General features: G+C 44.7%; 1 protein-coding gene across 1 annotated transcript in view; it reads left to right on the forward strand.

Moving 5' to 3' along the window:
* LOC310697694 (uncharacterized protein) overlaps positions 1-20,268 on the forward strand; it is a 48,254-nt gene that overhangs the window by 21,728 nt on the left and 6,258 nt on the right. Inside the window, exons 3-8 of the mRNA XM_083484398.1 lie at positions 5,189-5,249; positions 8,254-8,349; positions 14,478-14,645; positions 16,015-16,140; positions 18,606-18,826; positions 20,011-20,066. Coding sequence (XP_083340524.1) covers positions 5,189-5,249; positions 8,254-8,349; positions 14,478-14,645; positions 16,015-16,140; positions 18,606-18,826; positions 20,011-20,066 — 728 coding nt within the window. The remainder of the gene's footprint in view (positions 1-5,188; positions 5,250-8,253; positions 8,350-14,477; positions 14,646-16,014; positions 16,141-18,605; positions 18,827-20,010; positions 20,067-20,268) is intronic.

Genomic DNA, 20,268 nt, shown 5'->3' on the forward strand with positions numbered 1-20,268 from the left:
CTGGCACATCATCATCATAATTTTATTATTTATACCCCACCCATCTATCTGGGTTTCCCTAGCCACTCTTGGCGGCTTACACATTGCAAGGATATATTGTTAAAGGCACATAAGCTGTTGTCCACCATTGCTGCTCTTCTCATTAATAAACCTCTTAGCCCCCAGGGTTCCTTGGAACACAGTCTGAAAACTTCAGTCTTGGACTGAAAATGGCTGCTTCTGTCTTGTGTGTTGATTTGATCATTATATTCACTCTCTTTGGTTGTTTATTTTAAAATGTGTTAGCGGTTGCTCTGGGCATCCTTCATGACATGGGTGGGGAACCACCAGATGTTCCTGCCTGCAACATCATTATCCCTGACTACTGGCAATGCAGAAGGTCAATGGAGTTGATGGGAGCTGCAGTTTGAAACATCTGGAGGGCTACAGCTTTCCCACCCCTTCTTTCTGACAACACAAATGAGCCCATGCTGAGAAAATAAGAACAGGCAGCAGACAGCAAGTGCTAACATCCACTAGGCTACGCCTAATGTCATCACATTGTGTGCAGACACTAACATGAGAGCCACTGTGGTGTACAGTGATACCTCGGGTTACATACGCTTCAGGTTACAGACTCCGCTAACCCAGAAATAGTACCTTGGGTCAAGAACTTTGCTTCAGGATGAGAACAGAAATCATGCGGCAGCAGCACAGCAGCAGAGGGAGGACCTAATAGCTAAAGTGGTGCTTCAGGTTAAGAACAGTTTCAGGTTAAGAATGGACCTCCGGAACGAATTAAGTACATAACCAGAGGTACCACTGTACTGGTTAGAGTGCTGTACTGGTGCCTGGGCAGCCAGGGTTCAAAACCCCACTCAGCCACAAAACTCACTCAGCGATCTTGGGCTGGTTACTGTTTCTAAGCCTAAGCTACCTCACAAAGCTGTTGTTAGCATGAAATGAGGTGGGGCAGAACCATATATGCTGCCTTGAGTCCATGGGATGAAAGATGGGATAGAAATGTAATAATAAATAAAATATTTTTTAAATAAGGTATACAATATGGGTTTTACCTAGTGGGCACTTTATAATTAATCCCCACCACCACCCTCCTTGCCCTGCACTTGTGATTCTCAGTGAGGATCTCCAGCTGTTGTAGTTGAGAATGAACCTTCCATGTCCGTATGAGTCAACTCCTGGATGCAACTCCTTGATACCAGGGACTCCTACGCAATCAGCCCTGGTTAAAGGAACGTGGGTGGTTTGGCAGGCTTTGATCAGGTTGCTCTGCAACCCCATCAAGACCAACATGCCTCCTGCTTGCTCCTCTCCTACCTCCCTCGGGTAAAGTATATCAGGGCCTTGCAATACATAAAGCCTTCTTCTCTCAGGGTGGGCTGAAGGCAGGAGGTATCAGAAGGAGTTGCAAAAGAGACTGAAGAGGGATCAGGGTTGTATGCATGAGGCAGGCTGTAATTAAGCGTAGCGTGTGTGCTCTGGCAACAAGCCAAGCATTCCAGCCAAAGGGCAGAAGAACCAGAAGAACCAACATTTCTGCCACTATCCTTGTAATGGGGCTTATGAAAGAGGTAGCTCCCAGGGTGGGGAGGAGGTTCTGTCATCACCCATTCTGAATTGGAAGAGCTCTCTTCCCTCAGCCTCGGGCTCTTTCTGTTCATTGGGGCTTTTTCATACAGAGTCATGGTGTCTGCGTTGACTGCACTGCTGGTTCGGGGACTTCAGGGTTTGACTTAGCCCAGCAAGTCACCTTGCATGTTCAGGACCCACTTCAAGCACAGTAGAGTTATGGAACGTGTGACCACCAAATGTTCTTGGACTCCAGCTTCTATCAACCCCAGCCTGCCTGGCCAGTGGTCAGTAATGAAGGGAGCTCTGGTCCAAGGACATCTGCAGGGCCACAGCTTCCCCATCTCTGGAAGAGAGGTTTGCAAGACCAGCTTCTATTATGGCTTGCCGTATGAAGCTTCTGAATGGCCAGGCCTGTCCTTCTGTCCTTGCCTGGATTTCTGCTTGTTGAATTTGTTCCCTTACCCCTGCTTGAAGGCTCCTATGCCCGATCTGAAAACTGGATGAACATTTCCATGGCCCCGGCCTAATTCTGTGAAAGCACTTCATTGTGAAATACCTCGGATTACAACACCTCAGATTACAAACACTTCGGGTTACAGACTCCACTAACCCAGTAGTAGTACCTTGGGTTAAGAATTTTACCTCAGGATGAGAACAGAAATCGTGCAGCAGCGGCACAGCAGCAGTGGGAGGCCCCATTAGCTAAAGTGATACCTCAGGTTAAGAATGGTTTCAGGTTAAGAACAGACCTCTGGAATGAATTAAGTTCATAACCAGAGGTACCACTGTAATGAGTAGTGAAGATTATTGTGAAATAGTAAGTAGTTCCGTGGTGATAGGCTCTGATATCTCACTGCCAGGGCTTTTTTTCAGCCAGATTTCACTGGAGCTCAGCTCTGGCGCACCTCTCAGGTGGGCACCATTGCTATTCTAAGAGAACAAGGGAGATGTTTGTACTGATATCCAGCACCTCTTCTAGAAAAATAGCACTGGTCACTGCACACATTAGAAAAACACCCTTTTAATGAAGGGCATAAGGTGACCTGCGGAGATTGTTCCACTACCCTACCCAAATTTTCTGTGTTCTGCAAAAAATGAGAGAAGCATGAGGAAAACCGAAGAATACAATAGTGTGATGTTGATGGTGTCCTGCAAATGCCCTGGAAAACATCAGTGAACAAAGTGTGGCTATTACATAGTAAATGCCTAGTGTAGAAGTTATAGATGGATTTCAAAGGGGATTAGACAGTCTGGTGGAGAATAAAGCTATCAGTGGCTACTAGTCAAGAACCGGCATGCCTTTGAATACTAGTTTCTGGAGAACAACAGCAGAAGAAAGCTATTGTCCTTCTGTCCAACTTTTGTGTTTGCCATAGGCATCTGGTTGGAAACACAATGCAGAAGGGGACAGACCAGTCCATCTCAGCAGAGCTCTTCCTATTTGTCTTCAGGTTCAGCCCCCACTTTTCCCCCAGTCTGTCACATTTAAAGAGAGAGACTTATTCTCCAGGTTGCAGCCTGGGAACCCTACTGTGAGGCACTGTGCAATGCTAAGGCACAAGGTGCAAACTGAAACCAACATCTTAAGGTAATTTAAAGAGCAGAGGGGGAAAGAATTAAATGCAGTTTCCTGGTTCTGCCCAGAAACCTAAAGGCGGGGGGCAGGAGTAAAATGTATCACAGTCGTATCGATAACACACAACATCTGGAGCCCTCCAGCCATGCCTCAACACCACTCTCATTTGATCTCAGGAAAGGCTTGCTTTTTATTACTTAGACAATAACAAGCTATTGCATTACTGAAGAGAAAGCATTCTAAGTTGTTAGGGGATATTAATGCAGTCCATTGTGTTCGAAGGTTGCCTCAGGGGCCCCTGTGGGACCTGCATGCCACCCAAGGCTACATTCCATTATTTCCTGTTGAGAAGAAAATGGATCACAAGTGTCTTTATGACTGCAGGCTGCCAGCATCACAAAATGGAGTTGCCTCACTCCCATCCCATCTTCTTTAGCTCCTTAACAAACCTGTTTAAAACACCTACAGTGATGGGGCCTCTTCTGGGAACTTAGATACAAGAGGGCACCACCCTGACCATCCAGTTCTGTTAAGCCTGGAGATGTTGGCATTGTCATCCTTTGGCAAAGCTGTATGTCAGTTGAGCAGATGAAATTGGAGATATAGGGCTTTGAGACCTTAGTCATTGTAGTTCTAACATTTGCTGCTGCACACTGTAGAAAGGATGGAAGCAGCAGGTGGTGGTGGTGAACATCAGTCAACACAATGCAACTCTTCCCATCATAATAATATAAAATGGCAGCAGCTGCCCTAGGGGTCTGCTCTGTTTTTGGTGTTCTCTAGAAAGGTTTCCATTAGTTGAGCCCCTTGATTCACATTTTGAAACACTATAATTATTGTTCCATGCAGGGGGGTGGCAGATGCCATTTCTTATACCATAGGATATAATGTAAGCCAGTGTGGTGTAGTGGTTAAGAGCGGTAGTCACGTAATCTGGGTAACCGGGTTCGCGTCTCCGCTCCTCCACATGCAGCTGCTGGGTGACCTTGGGCCAGTCACACTTCTATGAAGTCTCTCAGCCTCACTCACCTCACAGAGTGTTTGTTGTGGGGGAGGAAGGGAAAGGAGAATGTTAGCCGCTTTGAGACTCCTGAAGGGGAGTGAAAGGCGGGATATCAAATCCAAACTCTTCTTCTTCTTCTTCTTCTTCTTGATGCAGATAAGGTAAGAGAGAAGCACCGTCATGGGAAGTAACCATATGAAATGGGCATTTGATGCAGACTTTCCCAAACTCCCAAGCTGTTTTTGGACTACAATTCCCATCATCCTTGACCATTGGTCCTGCTAGCTTTGGATGATGGGCGTTGTAGTCCAAAAACAGCTGGAGACTCAAGTTTGCGAAATCCTGATCTGATGTGATAAGGAACTGCAGTGTGGTGTTGGAGAGGACCAGAAAGGACCTACAGCCACCAGCCACAATCGTTTTGAACTGTGCTTGGGAAGAAGGAAATGGGGTGGTGCAGATGAAGGCAATCTCTTTTGTTCTTTGAGGCAGTGGGATGACGTGATTAGCCACATGCTAATTAGAGATTATTTTCCTACATCTTCTGCACTCGCCCAGTGCCCTTATTTCGTCTGCTATTATTTCCTCACATTATTTCTCCTCCCGAACATTTTCTAGTCATTCTACAGACTCTTTAGGGCAGGGGCAGTCTCTTATTGCAGCATTATCTGTACAGGATCCAGCAGAATGGGCCCATCATTCAAAATTATGCCTCTAAGAGGTATGGTAATTCACAAGTTAATGAGATGATAGCTCAGGCGTGACTTTTTTCTGGCGTGTGAGTGGGATGGGATGGATGTAAGGGAAACACCGGTTCTGTTTCCTAAACAGAAAATGGAAATCAATCTAGAGCAGCTAAATTATATGCACTGTTTAAATTATACCTTCTGCCATTCCGTTCATACCAATCATCCCTCTTTTCCTTTAGATATGCGGAAGAAATAAACAAACAGATCTTGAGAGCCTAAATTATATACACTGCTTAAATTATACCTTTTGCCATTTCATTCATACCAGCCACCCTTCCTTTCCTTTAGATATGAGGAAGAAATAAACAAACGCACTGGGATGGAATTCACCTTCATGACACTCAAAAAGGTAAAGTAGACCCAAAACTTTTCAGTTTCACATCCATGCAGTGGTAAGGCTGATTCCCAGCCCTATACCCACCTCCCTTGATGACAGCTGCATCACTGGCAAGGTTTACATAAAATCTCTTATGGAAGAGAGAGAAAACTTTTAAAGGCTTTTCCATTTTGGGGGGTTGGGCCATTCTTTTGTTTAAACCAGGAACCCCAAGATTGCTGCTTTGGAATGGACACAGGCAGGCATGAGAGAGAGACAAAAAGAGAGAAAATGGACTGGTTTTGAATGGGGTGGATATGGTTTCAAAGAGGAAGAAAAATGGAAATAGTGTGGTTAGACCTGACTAAGTTGTGTCTGCCTGAAAAGGGTGGTTATAGGTCCATTTGGACCACTAGGAATAAATGAAAAACAAACACAGTGATTATTTAAACCAAAAGGGTTGAAATTCAAAAAGGTGTCAACCATCTCTTTTTTAATATCATTTATACGCTGAAAAAAATATTACTGAAATGAATAAAGTGAAAGAGGGGTTGAAAATTGAGTTCTCAAAATTAGACATTTTGGCTTTTTAATTTTCAAAATTGATTTGCACTTTCTAATCCAACTTGTTAGTTTTGTCAATGTCCTGGCTGCCACTTACAGGACAAGCGAAACTTGGACTGCGATAATTGTTAAATCCTTACAGCATTTGTTATTTCTAGATACTGCTGCAAATGAATCATGATTTTGGGCAGCAGCCATATTATTGTATCGAATAATTTTGGCCTCTGACCTTGATTATAATTATTCTTCTGAAAAGGAGGTTTTAAAAACATTGGAACCAAGACAACCTGTAATTGTTCATTGTCATCTGGCAGTCAGACAAGCATGTCTGGGACAAACCTGTATGATTATAAGAAACTTGTTCAAGATTTCCATGATGTTTTAAGTGCAAACAGAAATTTCCAGCCTTTCCTGTTCTTAAGGCATAACGACGCTCTTGTGTTACTTCTAAGTTGCCTCACTCCACCTCTTGATGGACAGCCTTGAATGTTCATTGAAGGTGATTGCTATGGGGACCTTTAAGTACGAAACAAAGCTGGGCGTCAAAAAATATTCCCTGTGATATGCTGCTGCTGCTATGAATTACGAATTCCTTTTACATGTGTTCATCCTGCATTGAAACCAGCTTGCAACTACCTTTCTGTTTACTCTGCTGGTGCCATTCAACAGCCTAATTTTTTTCTTCTAATTCAAAGAGTAATTTGTGGACCAGCCCAACTTCCTTCCTTCTGTGAGCCACCTAATTTCCAACAGAACGAAGAGTTATATGCAGCAATGTCATACCATTTGGGCAAGGGCTTCTCCTTGTGCAACAAAACTTTCCCTCCCTCTCCCCCCCCCATCCCTCCCAAATCTGTTTATGAGGTTCCCCCTAACCAGAGTCACCATCTTTGCAAGTTGATTGAGCGGCCGGATCAGCATCCTGATGTCACATGTGTGATGTCCTGAGGGCCAGGGGCAGAGCTGAACGTCCTCTAAACATTGAGGGGGTCTGGTCTCATCAAAACTACATTGGGGGGGCTGCCTTAGCCCCTAGGATTTGGTGTAAAGGTAAAGGTGAAGGGACCCCTGACCGTTAGGTCCAGTTGCAGACGGCTCTGGGGTTGCGGTGCTCATCTCACTTTACTGGCCGAGGGAGCCAGCGTTTGTCCGCAGTTTTTCCGGGACATGTGGCCAGCATGCCTAAGCCGCTTCTGGCAAAACCAGAGCAGCTCATGGAAATGCTGTTTACCTTCCTGCTGGAGTGGTACCTATTTATCTACTTGCACTTTGATGTGCTTTTGAACAGCTAGGTTGGCAGAAGCAGGGACTGAGCAATGGGAGCTCACCCCATTGCAGGGATTCGAACCGCCGACCTTCCAATCAGCAAGCCTTAGGCTCTGTGGTTTAGACCAGGAGTTGGTGTGCATGCCCCTAACCCTCCAGAGCAAATGGCAGCATGAGGAAAAGGAGAGGGAAGGGAAGTTTGTTGCAGAAGCCCTGGTACAAATGGAGAAACTTTGTTTGATGCAACCCTAACGCAGTGATAAAATCTTACATATATTTTGGGACATGGAGCGAAAAGGGATGTGTATAATCCAAACCTAAATGAGATTGATTTTGGCTGTGATTTTGGCTTCCAAACAGGAAATTTGGAGTTCCTCTAAAGTAGGGATATGGAACCTGTGGCCCTCTGGATGCCGTTGGACTCCAACTCCCATCAGCCCCATTCAACACGGTTAATAATCAGGGATGATGGGGGTTGTGGTCCAACAGCATCTGGGTGGCCTCCTCAAAAGCTTCCGAAAAGTTTCCCAACAAGAAGATAGGTGGAGGAGGAAAAGCAAACCTGGAAAGTAGATTGTACACATGTTGTGATCTTCCATAGCAACGTGCAGCTTCAGAAGAAGGCTGGGTGAGTGTTGGACGCAGCTCAAATGTGGCAGCAGTGAGACTGAATATGCTTGCCATCACCTTATACAAATTGAGCATGCCCCGGAATAATCTGTACTGCCTGGAGATGCAGTAGTAAATGTGTAAGAGGGTTCACTAACAAAGAAGTCAACATGGAAAGTCAAAATTAAAAAAATCCTTCCAGTAGCACCTTAAAGACCAACTAAGTTAGTTCTTGGTATGAGCTTTTGTGTGCATGCACACTTCTTCAGATACACAGACATGGAAAGTGTTCCTGAAAAGCAGAAGGTTTTTTAAAACCACTGATCTTTGACATGGGTGTATGTTTTTAAGCAGCTTGCATTTTGTAACGGCGCATATGGAAGTAGGAGAATCAGTGTATGATTATTCAAGCCCTGTGGTATTGAATGGGGAAGGTCAGTGTTGTGGTAGGAATGTTTAGAGAGCATCTAAGCATTGGTCAGCAGAGGGTACTTCTCCCCTCCCCAACAATATGTTGCGGCACTCTTAACTTTTGGTCAAAAGTTTCAGCTCAAATGAAAAAACACGAACTCTTCTTCTCTTGCTATGTTCTACACAGGATCTGGACAACGGCTTCCTGCACAAAACTGAACTTGAAGCGAAACTGAGTGGACTTCTTGCTGTAGCAGAGTTGATGAAAAATATCTATGAACAGGTAAGAGGAAGCATGAAAGAGCAAGGTGGGCTACAGGTGTGTTTTGCTTGCGTAAAGATTGGACTGTTGGTCTATGGTAAATTTCCAGAGAGAGATTTATGTTCCATGTATGTTCCTAATTCAGTGAAAGTTCTCCTTAGTGCTTGTTCAGTTTTTAAACAAAACACAGAGACACCTGTGGGTTACAGCTCATTCTCCATACAAAATCAGTGCAAAGCGAACAATGCTGCCGCATAATAATTGGTGGGAACCATGCAATTTGATCTTACAACAACACTGTCTGAGGCGTCAGAACACACCAAGTGACACTTTCTCAGCCAAGGCTGATCCCTTAAGAACAGCCTTGCAAGACAAGGCAAACTTTTTTTTCAAAACAACAACAGCACAGTAGCGTCAATGATGGCCAGAGACAAATTAAGAAGACAACTGCAAATTATAATTTTTTAAAAATAAATAAATCAGGGTTTATTTACTTTGACAAAATGCATAGAGCATGTAGCTGTGACCCTTCCAAAACATATTACACCAGTTATGACCCAAGCTGAGAAGTAAGACCTCTAATCTCCCCCAGGCACAGGATCTGCAACCAGGGTGCAACAAGAGCCCTACTTGTTTGAGACACAAACATCTTCAGCTGCTTCAGGAAGGAATTCCCCAGCAGCACTCACTCTCCTGCCCACATCGCCCTCATTGCATTTGGCCTAGATACATAATCAGACGGTGACTTTTCCTTAGGAATTCAAGATATGCTGTCCGCAAGGAGAGTCTGATGAACTGCTTGGCTCAATCTCGCATGACAGTTCCTCTCCGTTGTGGAGACTGGCCCAGCCTTGCCAGTTGCTTTGGAAAGCCCATTCCATTGAGGACAATCTTTCTCACTCTCGTTTGTCAACCCATTTGTGTTTTGTTCTTGTAATCCTGCTCCAATACCTCTTTCTTAAACCAAGCTTTTCTGCAATCACTCCGACCCCATCTACCACCTTCTACCTTTGCCAGATATAGCGCCTTTGCCCTGCCCTCTCTTGAAATGCAGGCTTACTTCAAGTCACTTGACCTTCCCGGCTTTCTCTGATGCCAAATAAATTAAGGAAGAGGTGCTTCAAAGCTTTCCTGAGCTTTATCATGCACATTGAGGTTTATCATGCACATTGAGGTTTAGAACTCCCATTTACTGCTCCCATTTCACAGACAGCACTCCAGCGATCAGCATAAAATGACTCCAAGGTTATTACATTAATGGAGTGGCCTTTTAATTAAAGTAGAGCTAGTTTGTCACCATGTCTCCTTTGCTTCCATTTTTCTTGTGCATTGGTTGCTTCGGCCAGAAGGTAGAGACCGTAATGGTTGCTAGGACTGGCAAAGATTACTTTTCTTAGGCTCTTTCCATGGTTGTCTTGTACCTTCCTGTGCCTCTGGTGCTTTTCCTCCCTACTTTCTATTTCACAAGCAGTCTTGGTAGGCAGAGAGCCCACAGAAGTTTCCATATACAAATGCAAATGTCACCAGCAGTAAGAGATCATAACAGCAGCAGTGGATTCCCCTACCCAAAGCCCACCTGCTTTTCCCTCAGATTGCACCATACAAATTTTAGCACCCTCTGATCCTCAGCTTCAGGATGCTTTACTTATTTCAAGCAGGTTACTAGACCTTAAGGTTACTGAAGTAAGTTTGAAAATGTCTAGGACAAAAATTCAGAAGACAAAGTAGAGGCTGAATGGGATTTCCGGTGTCCAAGACACATAGCTGAATATTCTGGGTAAACACTGCTGGGTAATAATAATAATAATAATAATAATAATAATAATAATAATAATTTATTTGTACCCCGCCCATCTGGCTGGGTTTCCCCAGCCACTCTGGGCGGCTTCCATAGAAACCAAAAACCCCACTAAAATATCATACATTAAAAACTTCCCTGAACAGGGCTGCCTTAAGATGTCTTCTGAATGTCAGGTAGTTGTTTATGTCAGGTAGTACACACTGGGAGGGACAAATGGCTATCAGAAGCAATATGTGAACAGACAAGTGCACAGTTGTTTGACCTGCTTCATTCATAACCACTGTGGGATCTACAGATGGAGGGTGGCATACAAATTTAGTAAATAATTATGCCCAGCTTTACATGGCACTGAAATCTAGACATTTTAAACGCAAACAGCCCCACCTCTGTTGTGCATGAACAGAGGAGAAGTCAGAGTTATAACCAAGCCTAGATTGCAGTAGTCTTAGGAGTAGGAATGTATGGATGTGTCCAGGGCTATATTTAGGTTTGATGAGGCCCTAAGCTACTGAAGGTAATGTCCTTTGTCAACAACAAATTGTCGCTGTTTTTTGTGTTGAATGTATGCTATATGGTAATTTATGGACCTAATAGGTTTCTAAAGCCATTTGCACATAACAAAATATGTATTTTATCAAAGTAATTGATATAGAAATGAGCAAACCAATGATATTTTAGGGAGCAGGCTAGCAGGCGGGGCCCATTACTTACATCATAGGAGTCTACACAAAACAAAACACCATTGCTGTATGTGGGTTTTATTTTATTTGTTTTTTATCTTATATTTTGGAAATGTACATCCAGGTGTTTTTTTCCTTTAAATTTTTTTGGGGCCCCCAAGAGAGTGGGACCCTAAGCCAGTGGCAGAGCTTCATGTTCTGGGGCCGGGGGGTGGAGAGCAGATGGGGGTGCGGCTGGCATGTGTCCCAAGGCATGGTGCACCACCCAAATGGGCATGGCGCCCAGCATTAGCGGGAGGCAGCTGCGATGGCACCCCACTGGGATCACGCTGCCGGGGGCACTGCGTTCCCCCCTCACTCCTCTTCCTCCGCCAGTGCCCTAAGCTATAGGCTGTTTAGCTTATACGTAAATCCAGGACTGGGTGTGTCTCAATCCACGTTCCTCTACTATTTTCCGTTTCACAGCTATTGGTTAATTTTGCACAAGCCTTTCTTCTGTTTCTCTGTCCAACATTATGGAAATAACTTTTCTAAACATATCATAGCACTTGAGGTGGGAGAGAAGTTCCATTCAGTTCATTCTATAGGCAAATCTACCAAATTTGCACTTCCCAGACCAATATGCAAATCGATGGCCTGCGGTGAAATTTTTCCTAGGGGAACAGTAAGGGCCAGAGGCGCCAGCTTGTGACAGTGATGGGGGTGTGACGTCACGTTTGTGAGCTTCCTGGGCTTTGGGAAGAAGGCACCAGGGGAACATTTAGGGCTCTAGCGTAGTTCCCCTAGTCCACTGACCACACCCCAGTGATGCAAACCAAAATACAGCTATCTTTCAGCATTTGCAGTTATCCAAATTTTGTGATACAGTTATCTAACCAAACAGTGTCTACCATATATATATATATGCATGTATTAGGGGAAATGGTATCAAGGTGGCATTGTTTGTGCTTCAAGTATCTAGATTGAAGATTCTGGGCCATGAAAAACAGGGTATGAATGAAAAGGGTCAAGCAAGTGCAGTTGTTTAAATTTTTGTTGAGTAGCCAGTCGTTTTAATTATTGTTATCTGGTGTTTTAATGGGGTTTAAAGAGTGTACACTGCCCTGATATTTTATCAGAGGGTGGTGTATATAAATAAAAATGTGCACACATGCCTGCATGATTTGCTCATATATGTTTATATATTGTGTTCTGATAGCCTTTTGCCCCTCCCAATCTTAAACAGAACCTTCAGCTACGTGTCTTGAAAACTGGATATTCTGTTCAGCCTTCACTTTGTCAGAGTTCATGCATTTACAGAGGGGGAGCCCTGTTGGTCTTTAGCAGCAAAATCAACTACCTTAAAGATAAAATTAATGAAGTGGCTAACGGCTCAAGGGACGCGGGTGGCAATGTGGGTTAAACCACAGAGCCTAGGACTTGCCGATCAGAAGGTTGGTGGTTCAAATCCCTGCGACGGGGTGAGCTCCCGTTGCTCGGTCCCTGCTCCTGCCAACCTAGCAGTTTGAAAGCACGTCAATGTGCAAGTAGATAAATAGGTATCGCTCTGGCGGGAAGGTAAACGGCATTTCCATGCGCTGCTCTGGTTCTCCAGAAGCGGCTTAGTCATGCTGGCCACATGACCCGGAAGCTGTACGCCACTCCCTCGGCCAATAAAGCGAGATGAGCGCTGCAACCCCAGAGTCGGTCACGACTGGACCTAATGGTCAGGGGTCCCTTTACCTTTACCTTTACCTTTAATGGCTCATCACAAAGCCATCTGCCTGGCTCTGCCTTCTGCCATGACTCTGCCTCTTGTCCCCTCCCCAAAGTTGCTAGCCTTAATTGCTGTAGAGGTAACATATCCTGGGTGTAGCCATTCTTCTGTGAATGCTTCAGAACTGTGCACACATACTTCTCTCTGCATCTATACCTCTAGGCTTTAGTTCCTTTTAAAATGAAGATGAGGGGTGTGCAAAAATTCTTGTTTACTTTACTCAGGAAATAGGTATATGTGGAAGAGACAGTAATTTGAGAACTCTACTTGGTGGCACACAGTTTTTTGCTACAGGTGAGCAAACCATGGATTCCAGCCTCTGCCTTTGTTCCTTCCCAGTGAGGCAAGAGTCAGGGCAAGCAAAACTGCAACCCTCCATGTGGAAACAGTTTTAAACTTCCCATAAAAGTGAGGAAAAACAAAAGGGCTAAGGCTGGTGGAGTGAATCCATTTGCCCAATGGAGATTGGCTGTCACAAACCAAGGTTGTTTGGCGAAAGGCATAGGTTGGAGGAGGAGGAAGCTGGTCAAAAACACCCAAAGTGTTCTGGCTTCAGAATCCTTCAAGTTAGATCTTGCCTGCCCTTCAGCCACGCAGGCATGTGTGTGTGGTTTGCTTTCTGGGATTATGATGCCTTTGAGAGTTACTGAGCTGAATCCCGTCTTTATTAGGTGCAGTCCAGGCACCCTTCTTCTGTATCATGACAGCATCAGTCATCCTGTGGGTATGTGCCAGAGGTCAGGGAGCTGCTACATGTGAGAGAGAGGGAGAGAGAGAGAGAGAGAGAGAGAGAGAGAGAGAGAGAGAGAAGGAAAGAAAAAAGGGAGGGAGGGAGGGAGAAAATGAGGAAGGAAGGAAGGAAGGAAGGAAGGAAGGAAGGAAGGAAGGAAGGAAGGAAGGTAGGTAGGTAGGTTTTGGATCTAGGTGGAAATAGGGAATAGCTCATGGGCAGAGCTCATATTTTCATGCAAAAGGTCTCGGGTTCATTTCCAGATGGGATGTTAGGATTTCACCCCTCCCTACGCTGCAGTTATAGGATTGTTGGACCACATGTCTGTATGTCATGCATTTCATCTGCTGATTGTTTGAGCTATATACGTAAGCTGAAAGGGAGATACGCTGTTAGCTCCCTACCTCCCACTGTTCTCTCACAGCGATGTTTTGTTTCAGCGTTCTCTCTGAGGAAGAGAGAAAGAGGAGCCATGTTTCTTTTATACTGTTTGTACTGTTATGTTTGGTTTCATTACACTAAATAAGGATCAGATGTTGCACCTCAAGGCTAACGCTTCTATTTTGGACTCTGCTGGTCATGTGCTCATGTCCCAGGAGAGTATGGGTCGCATCAGCTTGACAGGAGACCGGAGTGAAGAATCCCGGGTGACACTGCATTGGGGAAAGGCACAAGGCCTTGGCCTTATCTCCCAACAGGAAACACCCCTTCTTGACACCCCAGTGTGCTGATGTTGGTTAGCATAGACATTTCTGAGCAAGATGGACCAATGGGGGTGGTATGATACTAACCTGCCTTGCAGAGCTGTTGTAGTAGGGATTACTGAGGTGTAGGGACATATTTTCCACCTTACACCATCTTCCCCACTGTGGTAAGAGGTATCATATTTCTGTTTAAATTATAGTCATTATTTCTAAACTTGCTTCTGCACATATGTGTGTGTGCACATTTTATGCAAAGTTGTGACCTCCTTTGCACTCTCTCTGGGCATTGTGCTATGGTTACCTTATGCTAAGACAATGTCGGTGAAAAGTTTTGAATGTCAAAAAGTGATAAGTAATGTTAACTGATATTATATCCATGCACAGCTGAGCTTCCAGTCCTTTGTTGTGAGCAGTAATTACACGACCTTGCATATGCATGGCAACAACTCAAGCCTGGTCTTCTTTCTGCTGTACTTAGGAACTTGAAGATGTGATGTCACAAATCAAGGACATCTCTGTTGTGGTGGGAATTGATAACAACCGATACAACCCTGACCCTCACCGGATCGTGGAGGATGTGAGAGCTCAGTATGAAGACCTGGCTATCAGGAGCTGGGAAGAATTAGAGGCACTCACACGAAGCAAGGTACACACCTGCTTGTCAATGAGAACTGCCCCCAAGCTCTTGATGGTGTCACCAGTCCTGATGGAAAGACACAGCAAAGGTGGAGAGCTTAAAATGCCAGAGCTGCTCAAAGAGAGAATGCAGAAATGGATGGGTGAAGAACTTAATATGAACCAACCTGATCTGCACCTCCCAGACTACTGTGTGGAGATGGGATAGTCTACTAATACAGTGGTGCCTCGCAAGACGAAAAGAATCCGTTCTGTGATTCTCTTCGTCTAGCGGTTTTTTTGTCTTGCGAAGCAAGCCCATTGACGGATTAGCGGATTAGCGCTATTAGCGGCTTTTAGCGACTTTTAGCGGCTTATCTGCTGATCGGATCAGCTGATAAGCGGCTTAGCAGCTTAGAAAAGGGGGGGGACCGCAGGAACTCACAAGGCATTGTCGTCTTGCGAAGCAAGCCCATAGGAAATTCGTTTTGCGAAGCACCTCCAAAACGGAAAACTCTTTTGTCTAGCGAGTTTTCCGTCTTGCGAGGCATTCGTCTTGCGGGGCACCACTGTACATACATATCTGATGTACACCAGAGAGTGGGGTTTTTGGGTCTAATTCCCACAGAATGATTATCTGTTCTGAAATATTAACCCACAGAGGAATTTGCTGGGTGCTTTACAGCTGGCGTGACTATATTTCTCCCAATAGTTCTCTCTTCGTAAAACATACATATATAGCACGTTTCTTAAAAGCCTGGAAAGGTAGCATGAATTTAGGCTGTGTTGAATCACAACCCGAATAGCCCATGGACAGGGCTATTCTGTTAGCATACACTCCGCACTTAGGAAAATGATAGCTGCCTGGTTCCACCATGGCACTACATACATAGCCTGCAAAAATATACAGATAGGGCAAGTAGCAACAACAGATAAATGGAAAGGGGTAGACCTGATTCGTCCTTGGTGGGCAGAATTGATTGTCATCTCCCAGTGATGGGAAGGAAGTAAAGAGACCTCAGGAATTTGGCATGAATGGTGATACCCAGATCAAGCATGCTGAAGCGGCAAGGAAAGGGGAAGAAAATAAGGATGAATAATGGGAAAGGGGATGTACAAGAAGAAAACAGATTTATCATTCAGTTGGGAAGGATTAGATGCTGCCACTTTGGTCAAAAGGGTAATTCTATATGTGTGTGCTAATCCCCGGGGCTCAAGAGTTCTTAGAAAGGAAGGAAATTGTACACAGAAAGTCCCAGCGGTAATGAGTACAGTCATTGTTGCAGGTTTTCTCAGAAAGGTGTGTTGTTTATGGCCCCTCCATTCCTTGATCCTCTTACTTGGTGCCCATCCGTTGCTTTGTTAACAGGAGGGTAATATATTTTCATTTTCTCCTCCAGCTGAATGAAAGAGAGGTGCTATCTGCTAGGTATGGTGACCATCTGCTTCAAGACCGGAGGGTGATTGCCGAGTTAAACATACAGATCCAGAAAATGAGGTCCTGCATCGTGTCCTTGAAAAGCCAAGTAAGATGTGGCTGGTGGGAGGCGGGAAAACAAGAATGAGAGGGGGGAAACCCAAGACATATGCCAAATCAAGATTTCACAGAGATGTTGTACTCAACACACACACACCACACACTTTGTAAAAGTGTATGCTTTTTGCTATTCTAATATTATATTCTAATTAGGTGTATATATGGCTGCAGTGCTTGACCTGTCCACATTCATGATGAAATTGATGCAATATGAACAGCTGAATGTTACAGCAACTATGAAGAAAGACAGCAGGCAAAATGGGTGTGGTCTTGGCAGTATTCATGCTAGAGGGGCCATAGCTTAGAGCAGGGGTCTGCAACCCGCAGCTCCGGAGCCGCATGTGGCTCTTTTACATCTTTGCCGTGGCTCCGGGGCAGATACTAGCGAGGGGAGGAGGCGCATTGTGCGCCCCGACACTCCTCACTGTGGCGGGCGCTGTACTGGCTGTGACGTCGCATGGGGGCGGTGCGTACGTTAGTCACACACCGTCCCGACGTCCCCTTCCCGCCCGCTGTCAGATCGTGGCTCCGGAAATATATTTGTTTTAAATGCGCAATGGTTTTGCGGCTCCCAGTTGTTGTTTTTTCTTCGGAAACGGGTCCAAGTGGCTCTTTTTGTCTTAAAGGTTGCAGACCCCTGGCTTAGAGCATATCTTTTATATACAGAATGTCCCTGGTTCAATCCAAGGCTTCTCAAAAACTGTGGTCTTCCTGGTGTTATTGGCCAAGAACTCCCACCGTCCCTTGACCATTGGCCTTGATGGCTAGGGCTGATGGGAGTTGAAATCCAACAGTATCTGGATTCCCTGGCTTAAACATTATTCCCCATTCCTGGCCTTAACTAACTAATACACTACAGCAGGACCGGCCTGCCTCTGAGGTAGACCAAGGCAGTTGCCTTGGACTATGGAATCCAAAGGGGAGGCACCCCTGCAGGGCATCCCACCCACCTCTACCACTGCCAGAGAAGCAAGGAGAAGCAGTGGTGGTTATTGCAAGATCTCACTGCTACTTCTCCCAAGGTGGGGGACACCTCCAGCTCCCACTGGAAGCAGGGGAAGCAGCTGTGGCTTCCAGGTTCCAGCAAGATATTGTGGGCTTCTTGCGAGATCTTGATGAAAGCCACAGCTGTGTGACCCCAGGAAGTGAAGCTTTGGTGGGAGAGGGGATAGTGGCAATTGTGTTTCACCTTCCTGGTTGCCTCAGGTGGCGAAACAGGACAGGACACCCCTGCACTACAGGAATGTGGGGAAAGTGTGTGGTGTGGAGGAACATTAGTAAAATTAGTTACAATAGGATCAAAGGACAGCATTTTGCCTGCTATGTTTTGTTAACCTATTTCGCATATCTGATTTATTGCAAGCAGGCTCTTCCTGACGATCCATTTATTCAGCATTCTGATCTGCATGCACAAAGTTTACACAGTGGTTAGACTATATTCGGTCTTTATTAAGCATTCATTCTAATTAGTTTGCAGGCAATTACACGCTTATGAGGATTCACCCTGCATTTGCCTTAATTTTCTTGTTTACTCTTCTTCCTGTTAGTCATTCCTTCACCTCACACATTTCAATGCATCTCTCCATTACTTTCCAGCTTTATTAAACTCTGAAGTTTTTCCAAAGTGGGTTTGTTGTGACAGGGTGACAGAGACCTTTAATCCACTTTATATGCATAAACTTTATATGCACCTGAATCCCTCCTGCAAAATACTGGCAGTCTGGAGGGACCCAGAGCCTGACAAATTTGTTATTGTTAATAGATGAAATTATATATGGGTGTCTCCAGACTGTCTCTCTATTGCTGGAGGGATTTAAGTGCATACTTGAAATTTAGGTTTGTGCAATTAAGGTAGATTCAAGCGCTCTGTCACCCTGGTGCAACAAATTCACTGAAAACAACCAGGAATGTTTTTGCCGTTAAGAAAGCAGCTGGAGAATTACATTGAAAAGCGTGGTATGAATGCATCATTAACAGGATGGCATGCAAACAAACCTTCACGCAAATGAGGATGAATGCTCAATAAAGTCTAGCTAGAGTCTAACCTCCACAGAAACTCTGGGCAAGCAAGCCAGGCTGAATGCTGAATGAACAGTTTATCTGGAACTCAATCTTGTTGCTTTTCCAGCATGGTTTGGGAGTAGCTGTTCTCAAATTTCAAAACATGATTTGTTACTGACAGCATACTTCAAGTGGTAGAGCAGTCCATCTCTTCCCACCCTCCTCTATCTCTCCATCCCTCTCACGGGAAGTGTTGCAACTTCAGACCCTAGTCTTACAAGGGACCTAACATCCCCCGGGAGTGCCCATCTCCAGAGAGAACATACCTGTGAGTGACCCATTCAGCATTTCACTTGGGTCGAATGGAAGGCAGTGAGCAAGAGGAGAGCATGGAGAACTCCCAAGCCACGTGCCCTCATTCATCACCTTCCGTGTTGCCTTCTGTCCATTTAGTGCCTGCGTCTCGAGGAAAACATCAAAGAGGTTGGAGCGCAAGGTGAATCTGCACTCAATGATGCCAAAGCCAAACTGGCTAAGTTGGAGGAAGCTCTTCACAATGCCAGGCAGGACTTGGCTCAGCTTGTCAAGGAGTATCAAGAGCTGATGAATATCAAGCTGGCCCTGGACATAGAGATTCTTACCTACCGGAAGCTGATGGAAGGGGAAGAAATCAGGTGTGTAAACTGACTGGAAGCCACTATGTGCATGATTTGAACAGAGGTCAGAGCTGAAAATCATTTCTGTTCAAAATTCCCCTCTGGGAACTTTGAGACTGAATGTCCTGCCTGCAGATGGTATTTGTATATTCAGCTGTTTGACATCTTAGGACATTTCATGCTTGATGTTTTTCAAGAAGGGAAACAATCAAGAAATGTCTACAGCTGCAATCCCGGGAAAGTGCAGGAAGGTTCTACACATTCCTTGACCTGGAGTTTGTAGCCATTATTATTATTATTATTATTATTATTATTAATTAATTAATTAATTAATTTCATTATTATTATTTTATTTTTTGTTTTGTTTTGTTTTTATTATTTATTTATTTATTATTATTTTATATTATTATTATTAATATTTTTATGTAGCTTTTGCCTAGGGGTGTCATTCAGAGTGGGCCCATTGAAATGAAAAAAAGACTAAGTCCATTCCCTTAATTTCAATGGGTCTGCTTTGAGTAAACCTGAATTAAATGCCACCCCGCCACCCCTAAGGAGCTAAGGGACTTAGATAATAGGTTCCAGTTTCTGGCACACGACAGACATCTTGGTCTGAGATCCAGCAATGCTGGGCTACTTACCTAAAGTCATACCTCTGAAAAAGTATGTTGTAAAACATCAAACCAAATCCAAGGCCTGGTTCAGAGATTAATTCCAACACACAGAGAAGAGCTGCATTAACCATATGGAGGGATCTGTATCTTTGCTGCAGGGCACTGGGGCTGTGCTGATGTCCCCAACCCTGATATTATATCTCTTCCTTACTCAACTTCCAAGTGTCAAGATGAAGCCTACATGTGTAGACCTTTACCTGGCTTGGAACCCTGATTGAACAAGCTTCACCTATCAGATATCCTTGCTCAATGCATGAACACTGGGGGCCCAGTGTAGGTACTGGATGACCTTAAGGGCGGGCCAACTTTGCAGCCCTTGTACACCTGAAGCCCCTTCACATGAGTAACATATGAAACAAGCTTCTAAGTGTTTGGAACTCTGAGGGTTCCTAATCCACCAGCATTCTACACATGTAGCAATGATAGCTCCTATTCAGATCCCAGACTTTTTAACCAAACTGTGGAACTCTACTTCTTTAGATGTTTTTCTTCTTCTGTAGCTTACCTCATTACCCTTTCCCTTCACAGCATGGAGTCCCCACAGCCTGCTGTCATTAGCAGAATCTACTCCATGCCAAAGCACTGTAAGTTTATTTTTGTTGTTGTTTGATTGATTATCAGCTATGCTCATTATTCTGAAGAGCATCCTACATTTGACCAATGTCAAAGCTGAAAAAGGAGATTGAGCTAAGAAGCAGCAGCAAGAAGGACTTTGGGCACCTGCCCAAGGTCCAGGTCCTTGCAGGAGGCCCACTATCAACACCTAAGGCATTCAAGCCCTGTTGC

This window comes from Podarcis liolepis, assembly GCF_965112155.1.
Source record: "Podarcis liolepis genome assembly, chromosome: 2".
Taxonomy (NCBI): Eukaryota; Metazoa; Chordata; class Lepidosauria; order Squamata; family Lacertidae; genus Podarcis; species Podarcis liolepis.